Source organism: Castor canadensis, chromosome 1, assembly GCF_047511655.1.
Source record: "Castor canadensis chromosome 1, mCasCan1.hap1v2, whole genome shotgun sequence".
Classification (NCBI taxonomy): Eukaryota; Metazoa; Chordata; class Mammalia; order Rodentia; family Castoridae; genus Castor; species Castor canadensis.
Window position 1 is genome coordinate 168,824,013 of NC_133386.1, and position 15,680 is coordinate 168,839,692.

The 15,680-nt window shown below is 36.0% G+C and overlaps 2 protein-coding genes across 29 annotated transcripts in view; one reads left to right on the forward strand and one right to left on the reverse strand.

Moving 5' to 3' along the window:
- Immp1l (inner mitochondrial membrane peptidase subunit 1) overlaps positions 1–2,666 on the reverse strand; it is a 69,322-nt gene extending 66,656 nt beyond the window's left edge. For 3 of the 20 annotated variants that reach the window (XM_074043495.1, XM_074043526.1, XM_074043515.1), the window contains exon 1: positions 2,607–2,666. The gene's annotated coding sequence lies outside the window, so the exon portion shown is untranslated. The other 17 variants (XM_074043415.1, XM_074043499.1, XM_074043491.1 and 14 more) reach the window with 12 other exon arrangements.
- An 88-nt stretch (positions 2,667–2,754) lies between these two features.
- Elp4 (elongator acetyltransferase complex subunit 4) overlaps positions 2,755–15,680 on the forward strand; it is a 234,602-nt gene continuing 221,676 nt past the window's right edge. For 5 of the 9 annotated variants that reach the window (XM_074043610.1, XM_074043598.1, XM_020163606.2 and 2 more), the window contains exons 1-2: positions 2,756–3,025; positions 7,216–7,251. In XM_074043610.1, coding sequence (XP_073899711.1) covers positions 2,803–3,025; positions 7,216–7,251 — 259 coding nt within the window. In that variant the 5' untranslated portion in view covers positions 2,756–2,802. Of the gene's footprint in view, positions 3,026–7,215; positions 7,252–15,680 lie in introns of all 9 variants that reach the window. The other 4 variants (XM_074043579.1, XM_074043616.1, XM_074043588.1 and 1 more) reach the window with 1 other exon arrangement.

Sequence of the window (15,680 nt, forward strand, 5' to 3'; positions counted from 1 at the left end):
ACAGTGATGATGAAGAAAAGAAACACGAGAAACTAAAAAAGGCACTGAATGCAGAGGAGGCTCACCTTCTTCACGTCAAGGAGATCATGCAGATTGATGAAAGGCAGTGGCCTTAAAACAGCATATATGAAACTTGGGAGCCCACCAAAGAGGAAATGGAGGCCTATAGAATGAAGCATCAGAAGCCAGATGACCCTATGGCCTTTTTCCTTGGACAGCAGTAACTAGTCTAGAAGGTCATCCATGAGATACACAACCAATGTGTTCTTTTCAGCTTCCTGCTGCTGCTGATTCTTCTTGCTTCCTGACTTTAATAAAGCTTTCAGAAGTCTCAAAAAAAAGAAAAAAGAATTTAAAAAGTGATGTGGCTGGGCGAGGGTGGCTCACACATACAATCCTAGCAGCTACTCAGGAGGCAGCGATGAGGAGGATCACAGTTCAAAGCCAACCCAAGCAAATAGTTCACAAGACCCTATCCTGAAAATATCTAACACAAAAAAACGGCTGGTGGAGTTGCTTAAGAGGTAAGCACCTGCCTAGCAAGCATGAGGCCCTGAGTTCAAACCCCAGTATCACCATAAATAAATACATACATACATAAATAAAACAAAGTGATGTGGTTAGAAGTAGGTAGTAGGAACTGCAGGCAGGTTCATAAAATTTTTGTTCTTCTAAAGGGCTGGTGGAGTGGCTCAAGTGGTAGAGTGCCTGACTAGCAAGTGTGAGGCCCTGAATTCAAACCCCGTTGCTGCAAAAAAAAAAAAAAAAAATTACTTTATTCTTTAATAGTATCATATCAAGAATATATCCTAATTTCATGAATGTCTTGCTGTGTATATATGTTGTGATTCCCAAATTCTAGTAGAAGTTGGAAAATAATTCTGTTCTAGTAATGAGGCAAACAATGCATCACTTTAATCACCTCAAGAAAACTAAAGGGTAAATAAATACAATAGGACACCAAAGAATCTATAATGAAGAATTATATAAAATTATTTGCAGTATGTTAAAGTTTTCAGATCAAAACAGTCAAGAAGTTTCTATTTGATACCGGATTGGTTTGTCACTTTTTCTCTTAGTCTCCCTACTGCTTATAGCTACAGTACAAAATTGGCACAAATATTTAAAGAATTCTTTTTAAGTGCTACGTTGTTTTCTATGTGTTAATCTTATCTCCCTCAGTAAGACTGTTCTTATTTACTACACTCTAAAATAACAACATTCCAGCTAAGCAGACAGTAAATCACTCAACAGTCATTTGAGTGATTGACTAAAGATTTGTTCTGGTGAAAGAGTTGAAATTAGAACAAACTTGATCAAAGCTTTGTTAAACTTACAAGTTTGTTTTTTTTTTCTTCTGAATGACTGTTTACAAAAAATAGCGAAATAAAACCCCTAAATAAAAAAATCCAGTCACTATTTAGCAAAGCTGATTTCAATTTTTCTAATGTCATCAGCCAGTTTCAACAGGTCACCAAGATTTAAAACGATTCAATGGCAAGAATTTCAATGAGGTTTGGATGCATTTAAAAAATACCACTATCCAGATGCAGGAGCACCTGCCTATAGTACTAGCTCCTTGAGAGGCTAAGACAGGAGGATGACATAGGCCTAAGAGTTCAAGACCAACCTGGGCAACATAGCAAGACCCCATCTCTCAAAACAATTAATCAATTAGTTAGTAACTAAGGGTATCACTGATTACTGTCAAAGTTAAAAAGACAATGAATGTAATATTGCAGGTGTCGATCTGCGAACCCCTTTAGTTCAGACATTTCTCAAACATGAATGCCTTATTCACTGTCCCCCTGCCCCACCCCTGCAATCCCTCCATCTTATTTGGAAAAAAAAATTAAATCCCCAAACGCAGCTCTAAATGACATGCTTTTCCACATATAAACTTCATATTGTAGTAAGAAACCTCCCTATTCAGAGTTCACCAATCACTAGAAAAATTAAGAGCGCAAAACTAATTCTTATCAGGTGTTTTTTTTTTGGGGGGGGGAACTTAAAGTATTTTCTGTTATTTGCAGCTGCTTTAACAGCAAGCGACAATTAAATGTGTGAACAAGGTTGTCAGAGTAACACTTGTCACTCACACCGCTATGGAAAGACATTCCAAGACTTCCAGAAGCACTAATTAAAATTAACTGAAACTCCTCACAGGGATTTGTCAGAGGGGGACAGTTGGTCAGACAGAGGGACACAAAATCGCCCCGAGGTTCAAGAGTTTTTACTCTGAGGTTTCAAACCCAACTCCACTAGGCACTAAGTACGCCCAGACGCTCACCATGCAACTCCTTTAGGTATCGGAGCCCATCCTTTCCAAAGAACACCGAAAAGACTTCCTGGGGAGGGCGGAGCAGCTTTCGTTTACACACAAGGGAATAAGGCACAGGAAAATACTCTCCTTTTTACTACTGAGCACGCCCTAACTAGCAGATGCTTGAGAAGCCGCGATGACTTATCGCTCCATCCAGCTTTTCTTAACGTGAATCAAAACTCTACTTAAAACGAGACAACAGTTGAATGAATGATTCTACCCACCTCCGGCCCCAAAGAAACCCGGGAGACCCTCCCCCAAGCCTCAGGTGGGCCTTTCTCACCTAAGTCCCGCTGTAGTCTTCGGTCATTACGTAGTACGCACGTTTCAGCAATACGCCTTGTGATTGGTTAACTCAGGTGGGAAGACGCAGTCCTATTGGCTATATTAGGGCGAGAGGAGGAACTTCGGAGCTGGCTCTGACAGGCCGGCTGCTTGAGCTCCCAGAGTTCCTATTGGGTCAACACGGGACGATCAAGATGGCGGCAGTGGCAACCTGCGGCTCTGGCGCGGGCGGTACAGGGTCTGTGGCAGCTGCAGCCGGCAAGAGCAACGTCACCAGTTTCCAGAGGAGGGGTACTAAAGCCAGTGGTACCGACAGCGGCGGCCCTCGACTGGTGTCCATTGCGGGCACGCGACCGTCAGTGCGGAACGGACAACTGCTGGTATCAACCGGGCTACCAGCCCTGGACCAGCTCTTAGGTCGGTTCAGAGATCTGGGTTCAGCCTAGGGAAAACTTAGGGAGGGGACCTGTCCAGGGAATCCACCTTGACCCCACATATCACTCCCTCTCTCTCCCTTCCCCGCCTCCCCCGAAAAAAAAAAAAGAAAAAGAAAAAAAACGTGGAGAGGATAGGCTGGTCTGATAGAGATGGAGGGGAAGAAGGATTGCGTGGAGATTTCTAAGTGCTTTTACTAAACCCGTTTTAGTGCCCAACTGTCCACCAGCCCATTTGCAGATTTCGACGGGATTCCTTCATGCATTTACCCTGAAATATTTACTAGTGAACGGGAAACCAATACATGGAAGTGGCTTGGCTTTCATCCAGGATGATCTCGGTTGCTTGAATACATCCTTCCACCAAGCAAGGTAGCTTAAGGCTAGGGCTAACTAACAAAAGTTTTTATTTATTGTAAGAGAAGGGCTTTATTAGAAAGAGCTGAAAAAAGTATTTACTTTTTCACCGCCCTTCTGCTAATCTTAAGTCCTAAACCATATTGGCTTTACGGCAGTGGGTGTTAAAGATGCGTGTGGACTCAAAGTAGTTAAAACCAGTCCGTGATATCTGGATAGTTCTACCCCTATCTGCATTAAGTGTTTGTGTTTGTGCGTACATAAATATATAGCTATTTTTCTATATACATTTTGCTTCCATCAGTTGATTGCAGCTACTTGCCAGATGGCAGCTTTAAATTCAATTCAGATTTTAACCAGAAAAAAAAAGTCCAGTTCCTAGGCTTTCCTTTGTAGTCTCTGGAATTTTTAATGAGAAATCTTTTGAAAGAATATCCTTGTTTCATAAAACTGTTATGTTGAAAGGATTGATCAGGTTAGATTGGTAGGACAACTCTGTGTTAATAAAGTTTGTAGATTAGTTCATTTCTGTCTGAATGCTGCTTCATTAAAACTGGTCTGTTTACATTTCATAAATTTTTCATAGTGTGTGGTATGTGTCTGTTAAATCTACTACACTTTTATAATGTACTACAACAGTCATTGCTTGTTCTTGTACTTGATATTTTCTCTAAGCCCACCTCCCCACCCTGACCCCCAAGGTAGGCTTTTCAAATATGTTTAATTCAGATGAAAGTGACAAGACAAGCAATCTATCAGAAAGAGTATGGCTTCTTGGTTGTGACCTTGCTGAGTCCAGGTTGTTTCTACATAAATTTTAAGTATTTTTCTTAACTATTTCAAGTCCATGGTCCTCTAGAGTTGCATGGTACTAAAAACAGAAGTGATTCAAAATAAATAGCAAATATTTCTTTCACCTTTTCCCCTTGGTGTCCTGTGTTTGAACTTAAAAGTTTTAGAAGTTATTCCCACTAGTCCTTATACATATACATTTTTAATTAAATGGAAGTATGTAACTTTCTCATTTGATACTAAAACTCTCCAACGAAAATGCCACCCTTCTGACATTACGCTTTCATTTCCTCATTAATATAAAAAAAGTTCTTGATTGAAAGAAACATAATGTATAGGGGGAAAAAAACTAGACAAGACATTGCTGAAGCATGTAGAAATAGGTGTTTTGAACTCTAAAAAATGATTCCGAAATTATGGGTTGGAGGTGTAGCTCAAGCGTACCACTTGAGCTAACAGTCACAAAGCCCTGAGTTCAAACCCCACTACTGCCAAAAAAAAAAAAATTAAGCAATATGAACAGTCACAGAGCTCCTGACCATGTGGACTGATCTTTAGTGTTTTCTGTGCTATACTACAGCTGTCTCAAATTTTTGCCAAATGTTTTGAGAAAATTTTAACCATTTGCTGAACCTGAGATTAATGATTTAACTATGGTTTCTCAAGCAGCCACCAAGAAGAGAACTCAGTACATATCCCATGTGTTTTCTACAGAGATACAAATTTGAACATTGATTCTTTTTTTTAGTTTTTCATATTTGCTTGGATGTGGAAGATTTTAGTATTTAATAACATGCTAAAAATTAGAAGACATTGAGATGATTGAAATAATATCAGTTGAAATTTTGAAAATGTTTTACATGTATATAGTTTATTTTCAAAATTTACAGACATTGAAAATGTTACAAGAGTTATTGCATTGAGAATCATAAATATGTTCAGAAGTAATTCAGTTGTTAACTTCTTAATTACATTTTTCTATGGTTCTCTATCTTGTATGTTCCTGTGGGGCAAACAGTTTACATTTAGTTTTCATTAAAACATTATTTGAAAGTGAATCATTAGGCTGCTAATGTGTGTACATCTAAGTATGAGCACTTGAGACTATATTGTAACTTTAAAATGTTATTTGACTCCAATTGTGACAAGCCTAATATGACCATATTGTGACAAAATGTAATAATAGGATATTGTATCAGAATTATGAGACTATATTGTGACTTTGTGTGGTTCCTATATAGTAAGCAAATAGTGTATTATACTAATGCCACCATGACATCATTGTTATTTTAAGTAGAGGTGCAAAACACATTTGAAAGTCATTATTAGCCTAATTGAATGTTAAATATGGAATGTTAAGTATGGAATTGGAAAGTGTGGTGCTACATGTTCAAAATGGATTCAGAAGTTTGTAGTGGTCTCCATGTGCCACAAACTGAAATTAAACATTTAGTTTAACCTTGTCCGAAAGCAAACCCTTTTACTCTGATCCTTTATGATTGTTATCACCAGATACATTTCACTTTATGTTACTCTTTTCATCTGAATAGTACTTGAAGTTACCCTCTTTAGTCTGGTATGGTTTTAAATGCTATCATGCAGAAACTTGTCTCAATATGAAATTAAAATGTATATTCAGTCCTATAATGAATGCACTTTGAGCATGTAAATGTACTAGTTTTTTATTTCTCTAGCAGTTTGAATTGTTTTATGTACTAAAATTGATTTCAAGTATCATAAATCAGATAACAAATGACATGTTTTATTCTGGGTACATGAAGCTAGCTTTCGGATTATTTGAAATAAAAATTACTTATGTTTATTTGCACGGTAAAAAAAAAACACCACTAAGAGATCTTTTCATAGTGTTTTTATATGACATCTACCTCTACAAAACTATTTTAGGAAAAGTTCTTTATTGGTGTTCTAAATATAAATGTTTCTTTCAGTTTTGTGTACATACACACAATGAATAGTAACATTGTCTTCAGAGGTTCAGTAACTTGGAGTAGTGTCTTTCAAATCATTCAAATGCATTTGCATTCATTGTTCAAATATGCATCTTTTGCTTGTAAGTGAATGTTAGTATTTGAGACATTAATCACAAATACTAATACTTTTACAAATGGAATGAAGGAAAAAAGTATAATGAATTCATCTTTTTAGCATAGTTCAAGTTTTTAAAACTTAACGTGAATTTTTATTTCTTTGCGGTGTGGGAATCGAACCCAGGCCTTGCACATGCTAGACAAGCATTCTGCCACTGAGCTATGTCCCCAATCTTGAAATGATTTTTAATGATTCACTATTTGAGTTATATATGCATGATCATATTACCCTATTTCAAATATTTAAGCGAACACTAATAATATTAAAAATGTGTTTTGTGATTTGTCCTTTTGTGTTTGAAATGGCAAAAATATTGTTAATTTTAAGTTCTAAATTTATTTAGAACATGTCCAGACTTTGTGTATATTATTCATAATTTTTATAAGCAAATTCGCTTTAATTATTAATTCTTTTCTACAAGAAGAATTTGTCCTCTAAATTGAGGATAAATATTAAAGTAGAATTTCTTTAATTCTACTTTAATTAGAATTAAATAATAATAATTCTAATAATAGAATTAGTAGCCTTTCTTTTCTATGTTGTATTTCTGTATAGTTAAGTCACCGTGCACACTTAGATCTTAGCTATCGAGTTAATTTATTAACAAGTGCTAACTATAACATTATTAGAGTGCTTAAACACACTTATGTTGAATGTTGCATGGTCTTATCATAGGAAAAAGAATACTACAACATATTATGAAAGTAATTGTAATGTGTAGTATATAATTATATATAATATGTAATTATTTCATAATAGCACCGTGAGCAAAGTATTGCAAAAGTAATTAAAATGTTGTTCACAACTGCAGTTTTAAAGTTAATTGAAATACCTGTCCTTGACAAGCCTAACTTTTATGCTAAAATTAATTCAAATGGAACATTAACTTTCTTTTTGGTTTTGTTTCCTTTCCAGGTGGAGGTTTAGCTGTTGGAACAGTTCTTCTGATTGGTTAGTATAATCTGATTGGTTAGTATAAAATACATGCTTTGCTGTTCCCAGTTTTCTTTTGTGTATAATATATGAGCTTTCCCATTTTAATATTAAATATTTAAACTATTAACTCTCCAAAGAAGTTGAGGTAAATTGGACAGAAATTGCCTTAATTCTAACTTAAATTCAAATACTGATCTGAACTTGAAATGGGCAAATATATTTGAACATGTAGCTGTTATCACTTAAAAATATTTTTAGTGCATTGTGCTCTGTTTATTTTTTGTTTGTTTTTGGTGGCACTGGGATTTGAACTCAGGGTCTCACACTTGCTAGGCAGGTGCTCTACAACTTGAGCCACTCCACCAGCGCTCCATTTAAAGACTAAATTTGGACGAGGGTATAGCTCAGTGGTAGAGCACCTGCCTAGCATGTGTGAGGCCCCGGGTTCCATCTCAGCACCAAAATAAATAAATAGTAAATTTAATGTCAGTACAGGCATGGTGACTCATGCCTGTAATGCCAGCTACTCTAAAAGTGATTGGAGATCAGCCTGGGCAAAAAGTTAGCAAGAACCCACCTCATCCAATACCTTGGTGTGGTAGTGCCCACTTGTCATTCCAACTGCATGGCAGGTGTAAATAGGAGGATCATGGTCCAGGCTGCTAGGCAAAAAACATGAGATCATATTTCAAAAATAACTAAATCAAAAAGGGCTAGGGGTGTGGCTCAAGTGGTAGAGTGCCTGCCTAGCAAGCGTGAGGCTCTGATTTCATAAAAGAGTTAAGTTCCATTTTAGAATGGTAAAGTCTTAAATAATAAAAATAATGTTTTAAAAGTGGAATTTTTAAAATGAGTTTTCAAATTTTCAAACACAAAAGGGTCTTATTTAATTATGTTCAGGGAGGAAACAAGTTGCAACACATAAAAATTAATAGTTCACATGATCAGCATTTCTCTATTGCAGTCAGAAAGTTTTCTCTTTTTTAAAATAGTAAAATGATATATGAGGACTGCTATAACATCTCTTAGTGTACAATATTTGTTAGAGATTCATTTGTATCATTGTAGTTTATTACTATTAAAATGTAATATCTTAATTTTCTCAAGTCATGCTCTTTAATCATTTTTGGTCCTATTTTCACTCAATCTAAACATTAACTTTCATATGCCTTTTGGAATACCAGTTTACCCTCTTCTCACCCTTGGCAACACTATATATTATCAAACATTTTAATATTTATCAGTCCAAGTTGATTAGGTTATCAGATTAGGAGTCCACTCTGCTAAATTCTCTTACTTTTCTCTGTTCCAAGTCAGTTTCACCTGTATAATGAGTAACATCTGCCTTAAATGGAGGAGAAGTTCTAAAATATAAATTAAATTGGACATTTAGATTAGTGACTAGGAGCCTGGGGTATTACTATATTGCTCAAACTAAAAGATTAGTTTTTATTTTGGAAGAGTATATTAAAACATGATTGTTTACATTAATAAATTTTCATTACAAATTGCATGTTTTTTACTAGGTTCTCATTAAGTAGATCATTCATTTTCCAAAACAACTGTATGTATGCAAAACTATGGCCTTTTAGAGTTTCACATTTATAGTTTTAGTCTCATTGTAGTATTGGAAACAAGAGCTAGTGAGCACTAGCAGAGAAACCAGGAAAAAAAATCTACTTTAGAACGTAAAGATATTGCAAAATAAGTAAATAGGGATATATGAAAGGTCATTCTCTGACCAGTAAATCATGGAAAATAAACTCTTCTTAAAACGTACTTAATTGTTTAGTACTTGTGTTAGCCAGCTTTCCATCACTGTGCCAAAATAACTAGGAAAATCAACTTACAGGAGGAAAATTTTATTTTGGCTCACTACTTCAGAGACTTTATAGTCCATGGTCAGTGGGCTTCATTGCCCTGGGCCTGTAATGAAGAAGAACATCATGGCAGTCAGAGCAAATGGCAGAAGAGACTGTTTACTTCATGAGGGCCAGGAAGGCAGGGGGGTGGGGGGGGGGAGAAAGAAAGACAGACAGAAAGGAAAACACACTCTTCAAAGGTAAGCTTCCAGTGACCTATTTCCTTATGTTTTCTACCACCTCCCACTAGTCCACTTAGCTGTGAATCAATCAATTAATTAATCCATTGGTGAGGTTAGAGCCTTTGTGAACTAATCATCTTCCAAAGGCCCCACCTCTGAATGCTGCTGCATTCGGGACCAAGTCTTCAATACATGAGATTTGAAGGTACATTTCAGATCCAAACCAATAGTACTGGAATAGGTTTTGAGATGCTTTATGCTGAAATTGCTTCTGACAATCTGATACATGAGTAAATCTGAAAACGTTAGAAGTCTCAAAAGTGAAGTGTTGACAAATAATGATTATTCATCTATTTTCAGTGATACTGGCTATCAAACAGGTTTTATAGAAGTTGTCTCTAATAAAAATATAAGCTATTTAACTTTTGTGAATATATTATTTTTACAGTAATCTCTTATATTAATTATATAATTTTAGTTCTAGATGTAACAGAAAGATGATGTGCCATTGGATTATTAGTTACACTACAGATATTCCTCAATATACCCATCATAATCAAAAGAACTTAAGTTATAGGACTATAAGTCAGGACTACCTAGATTTATATATACTTTTCAATAATTAATTCTATATTCCTGTGTAACAATATTGACAGATTTAGTAGCTTAAAACAATGATCTGTAATCCTAGCTACTCAGGAGGGAGATACCAGGAGCACTGCAGTTCAAAGCCAACCCATCACAAAAAAGTACTGATGGAGTGGCTAACAGTGTAGGCCCTGAGTTCAAGTCCAGTACTGCCAAAAGAAAAAAAAAGCATTTTTTATCATGTTGTGATTTCTGTAGTAAGAAGTTCAGGCACAGCTTAGCTGGATTAAAGGGGTCAGCCAGGGCTGGATTCTCATCTGAAGGTGCAGCCCAGGAAGAATCAGCTTGCAAGCCCTCTTGGTTGTTAGCAGCATTGACAGCATTGAGTTCCTTGCTGTTTGGCAGTCAAAGGGTGTCCTCTCCGTTACGGCAGCTCACAAGATGGCTTTTTATTTTTTCAAAATCAGGAAGGAAGACTATCTTTCTGTAAGATAAATGTTACAGTCTTTTAAGTCACAAAAGTGACATCACATCATCTTTGCCATATCCTCTTAGTCAGAAGCAAATCACAGATTCTTCTACCCTGGGGTAAGGGTTTACACAAACACGTGAATACCATGAGACAGGAATCATGGTAGATGAATCCACCTTAGAAAGTGTACACCACACATTTAATTTGTTATTATTTCCTATAATAGTAAAAACTAAGCATTTTCAGAATGTCTCTCATAGGATATTATAATGTTCTTGTCAATTGTCTTCAACCCTTTTGAATTTGCTGAACTATATTTCTCTTCTATATCAGACAATAAATTTTGAGCATTTTTCTTACTATGCAGAAGTTGATAACTACATTTGAATAAAATTTATTGGAATACATCCAAGCTTACTCATTTGCACATTGTCTTGGTTGCACTTGTGCCACAAGGGCAGGGTTGAATAGTTGCAAAAGAGACTATGATCCACAAGCCTCAAATGTTCACTTTCTGACTTTTTCTGAAAAATCTTTCCAATTTCTCTTTTGCATTATTGTATTTTTCATCTTAATTTATTTTATAGTAGTATTGTATAACTTTGGTAAAGAACTGAAATAGGGCAACCTGATATCCGTGAAGTTGATTAGTAAAACAACTTGACCTTTAGTTCTGTAGCATGTAAGTTCCTACAGTGTTTTCAGCACTGTTAGGTAATAAAAAAAAAAAAAAAAATCTCATTTTTAACCCCTTATGAACTGGATATTGGTTGCACATGGAATAACCATACATAGTACATATATAAAATGTAAATGTTAATGTAGATGTAAGAAGTATGGAAAATATTTAAGTTGAATCTGAGTTTGGGTAGAAATTCAAGAAAGGTGAATAAAACAATTACTCAGAAGAAAAATAGTATTGACAAATGCACTAGAGGACATCAGTAGCTATGCTCATGTAATAACTAGATAGCAAACCCTTCCAAAGTAAAAAAGTGCATATTTAGCACTGAAGAGAAAGTTTAGCTTCCTTCTTCTACGTCTCTTGTCTCAGTTACCTGGTATTCAAATTATAAAAACTTCAGAACCCCCACACCAGCCCCCACAACCACAGTGTGTGAAGACCAGGCTGTTAGCTTATTATCCACCAGAGGATATCTGGGGTTTTTGCTTGTTTAAACTTTATAACCAGTTAAATTCATCATGCTTGCTTCCTTGTTATATTTGGTCATTGTCTAAGAATTCAGCTGTTCCAATGATCTTATCTCCGTAATACATTTATCTCCAGGATACTTTATTATTTTTCTTTTTAAGACTCAATTTCTTACTACTTACTTCCCTTCCAACACTTTCCAATTTGTTCTCTATAATACTTATTTCCTGTAAAACAAACTCAGGGATCCTAAAATCTTATCATTAAATATTTATTGAAGTATTTAACATTATTGGCGTTTTTTGGTATGCCTGGTATCATACTAAGCCCTAAACATGTATATTTTATCATTTAATTTTACAATTTTCAGATTAAGTGTCTACATTTAAAGGTGATAAAATTGGATTTTTGAGAGAAACACCATAACTTGCCTTAAGTCACACTCATGGTGGCTGAGATTGACAATCAGATATCTCTAGTATTAAATCATCATTTTATATTAAAATCTGATAACTCATCTTAAAGAAATCCCATCTTTGACTGTTGTACCTTCTATACCATCTCATTATAGCCATTTATGAAGTTCTTGGTTATTTCCATCATTTATTAGAGAGTATCATAATCAAGTGAGCTTTCAACACTGGCCAGAATACGTTTGTGTTATTTCAGTCACCATTTTTCATTCTCAGTAATCTCAATGGTCTTTTCAACTTTCATCCCTCAAGCTTCCTTCATTACTACTTTCCCTTTAATTCTCTGGGACAATATGCTGTATTGCACACACACACACACACACACACACACACACACACACAAATAGTTTCATCAGATGAGAATTTACCCAACTTCCTATCATCAGTTCTTGAAACTTTATCTATTCACCAATAGAAAGTTATGCTGTACCTTTTCTAGTTTGAGAATCATCCTTTCACCTGTACTTTAGGTCTATCTCTTTCTACCTTTCCAAGGACCTGTCAATATCAATTTCTCTTCTCTCATTACCTTTAATCTTTTCTTCTTGATTCTTATCTATGTATACTTTAAATATACCCAAATCTGTTTTCAAGTTTTATTGAAAAATAAGGGAAAAAGCTGTGTTTGTTAGCGTTCTATCAGTATTAAAAATAGCTGAGATAATCACCTTATGGGGAGAGAAAAGTTATTTTAGTCTATAGTTTTGAAAGTTTTGGTCCATGATTGGTTGGCCTATTGCTATGGGGCCTGTGATGAGGCAGCACATCATGGTGGTAGCACATGGCAAAACCTTTTACCTCATGGCAAACAGCAAAAGAGAAAAGAGAAGACTGGGATCCCACTATCCCCACCCAAGGTCATTCCCCCAGTGTCCAGAAGACCTTTCATTGGACCCATTTCTTAAGTTTCTTCTACCTTCCAATAGCACCAAGTCTTACACTTGAGTCTTTGGGGACAGTTCAGATCTAAACTATGACTGAGTTCTTCCCTCTTAATCCCACTTCTGTCTCCTCTACTGCTTTTGCTCTTCCCTTTCATAACCAAGCCTCTTGTATACTATATATTTACATATTTTCATATTTCAATCATGCCTCAATGTACTTCAGACAATAACATTTCACTAAAACCACCTTATCAGAGGTATTAATGATACTCCATTGCTAAGCGAGAGGATACTTTTTAGTCCTTTGTTCTTGATCTTTGTAGCATTTAATGTTAATCATTAAATTGTTTAATCAGTTGATTTAATTTAATGTTAAATCATTAAACTCTTTCCTTTAAAGGCTACATTCTATTCTGATTTTCCTTCCATTTCCTCTGATTATGTTTGTAAAGACTCTTGCTTTACTTAAAATACTGACATCCTATTCTCACTTCTAGTGCTATATACTTTACCTGAGTATGAGCGTTCTCAGTTCCTACCATAACTGGAATAACCAGGAAGTAAAACAATCAATAATTTTAGGTACTGCTACATAAATAGGATACATGGAGAAAGGCAGAATATATAGTCAACATTTCCTATTGAACGATGTATAGCTACTTCAAAGTCAGTGCACCTATAGCTGAATCCACAAATCTTCCCCTACTGCCAAATTCTTTCCCATTAAATCTTCCCTCTTCCTATAATCCCTGGATTATTATAATACCCAGTGACAATTCCTGGATGATGTACTTGTCTCCCACACTGTATAAATTCCGCAATCATTAAATCCTGATGTAACCTGTTAAATATCGTGTAATTCTTTGTATTTCTCTCCTTCCTGTCACTACTATCAGGCCATAATCAACAACTCTCAATGAAAGTTTTATACCTTTTTAAGTTGTCATATGTTTGATATTTCCTTTAAAGTCCTTGCCAGAATGAATATGAAAATGTGATGATGATATATCCTGGCTTAAGACCTTTCTGTGCACTCTATGTAACAATGTCCAAACTCCTTATAGGGGACTATAAAGGCCTTTAACAAGCTACCACTGCTGATTTGCTTTAGCCTTACTTCTTCTCATGGTCTTGCTGTCCTTCCTCATGCTTCATGTTTATCATCCTGAGCATTTCATCAAAGTACCATTTTCATTTCTCTCTCCAGGTGTTTGCATATGTTTTTTCTTGCTACCTTTTACTTTCTCCTTTTCCTCACTCGCTGAGTGATCTAAGACTCCAAAAACATACTAAGAGTAGCTCTAGTAAAAAGAAAAGCAAGCTGGGTGCAGTGTCTCAGCTACTTAGGAAGATAAGGCAAAATGCATGCTTTGAGCACTGGAGTTTGAGCCAGACTGGGCAACATAATGAGAGACTCCATCTAAAACAGAACAAAAATGAAACAAAATAGACGGGCCAAAATCTAGAGTCAAGGCTCATCAGAGTTCAAGGAATACATAATGGAAAATAAGCCAATGAAAGAGGTTAAAGTGTAGCCTCTAGAATCAGACTGCCTATATTCAAGCCAAGGCTCTGTCGTGCACTAAGTATATAACTTTAGGTATGCTGCTTACCCTTTCTGTGCTTTAGTTTCTTCATCTATAAGAAAGGAATTAATAACATACGTCTTATAAGGTTATTGTAATAAGTAAACTAATGCATGAGAAGTACACTGCAATGTCTAGCATGTAGTTAGTGCTCAATAAGATTAGTTATTTGCTATTTTAACAGGAAATGGAATACCCTAAAATTGATTACTGTAATCCACAGTGAAAAGAAGAAGGCTTTACCACAATTTGGATTTCACACCTGTTTTTAGGGCTAAAGAACTAGCAGATATTCCTCATAACTCCACCACCATCAGTACCATTACCAGGCAAAATAAGTCAAGAATTGGAGAGAGCAGGAACACAATGTTCATGGTAAAAGTGAGGCAAATGAGAGAGAGCACATCTCCAAGGACATCATTCATAAACATTGAGGGTGCTGGCATGAATCCCAAACTGGCCTGTTTGTTTCCCAGTTGATTGTTTGCTAAGCTCCAGAACCTGTAAGCCCAGTGAGTAATGCTGAATAAGTCATTCTCCAACATTGGGACTGTTTCCTGTTTCTGAACTGTGTATTTTTGTTGTGGTTGTTTGTTCATTGAGATGCTAAGGTTTGAATTCAGAGCCTCATAGGCACTCAACCACTTGGGCAACACCCCTAGCCCTCTATTTTCTGTTTCTGATATAGCAAGGTCCTCTGGAATAGATTTGTATAAGCATGTGGAGTAATAATGACAGTGATAGCTAACATTTCCTGAGTTTGAGTATGAATTACCAAACAGCACCGCCCCCAAACACTAGATTCTACCTCTTGTAGTTCTTCAAAGACGAATGGGGCCAGTATGAAACAGAGCACTGTCCATGAAAACCATGCTTACTACCTATGTGGGAACTGTCATCGCCTCACAGGGTACAAGTACAGGACTTAAATAGACTGCGTCAGAGAATGTCTAGGTACATCTTGCAACCTCTGCAAGACAGGTGAATCCATAAGCTGACGCTTCTTTTTTTCTGGCTTTTCAATAACAGGAGCTCTAAGGACTTGGAGAAAAGACTTAGGAAAAGAGGCATTTCAGAGCTCTTTTCTTTACCATTCTTGCCCTAAGATTTTTCAAGTCACACGTCTTAGTCTGCCCTGAAGGAGAAGAAAAGCTTTGCACTGAATATTAAACTGATAAACTTCATTGTTCCAAATTTTAGTGACTTAAACCAGTGAGAAAAATCATGGAAGCCGTTCTAGATGT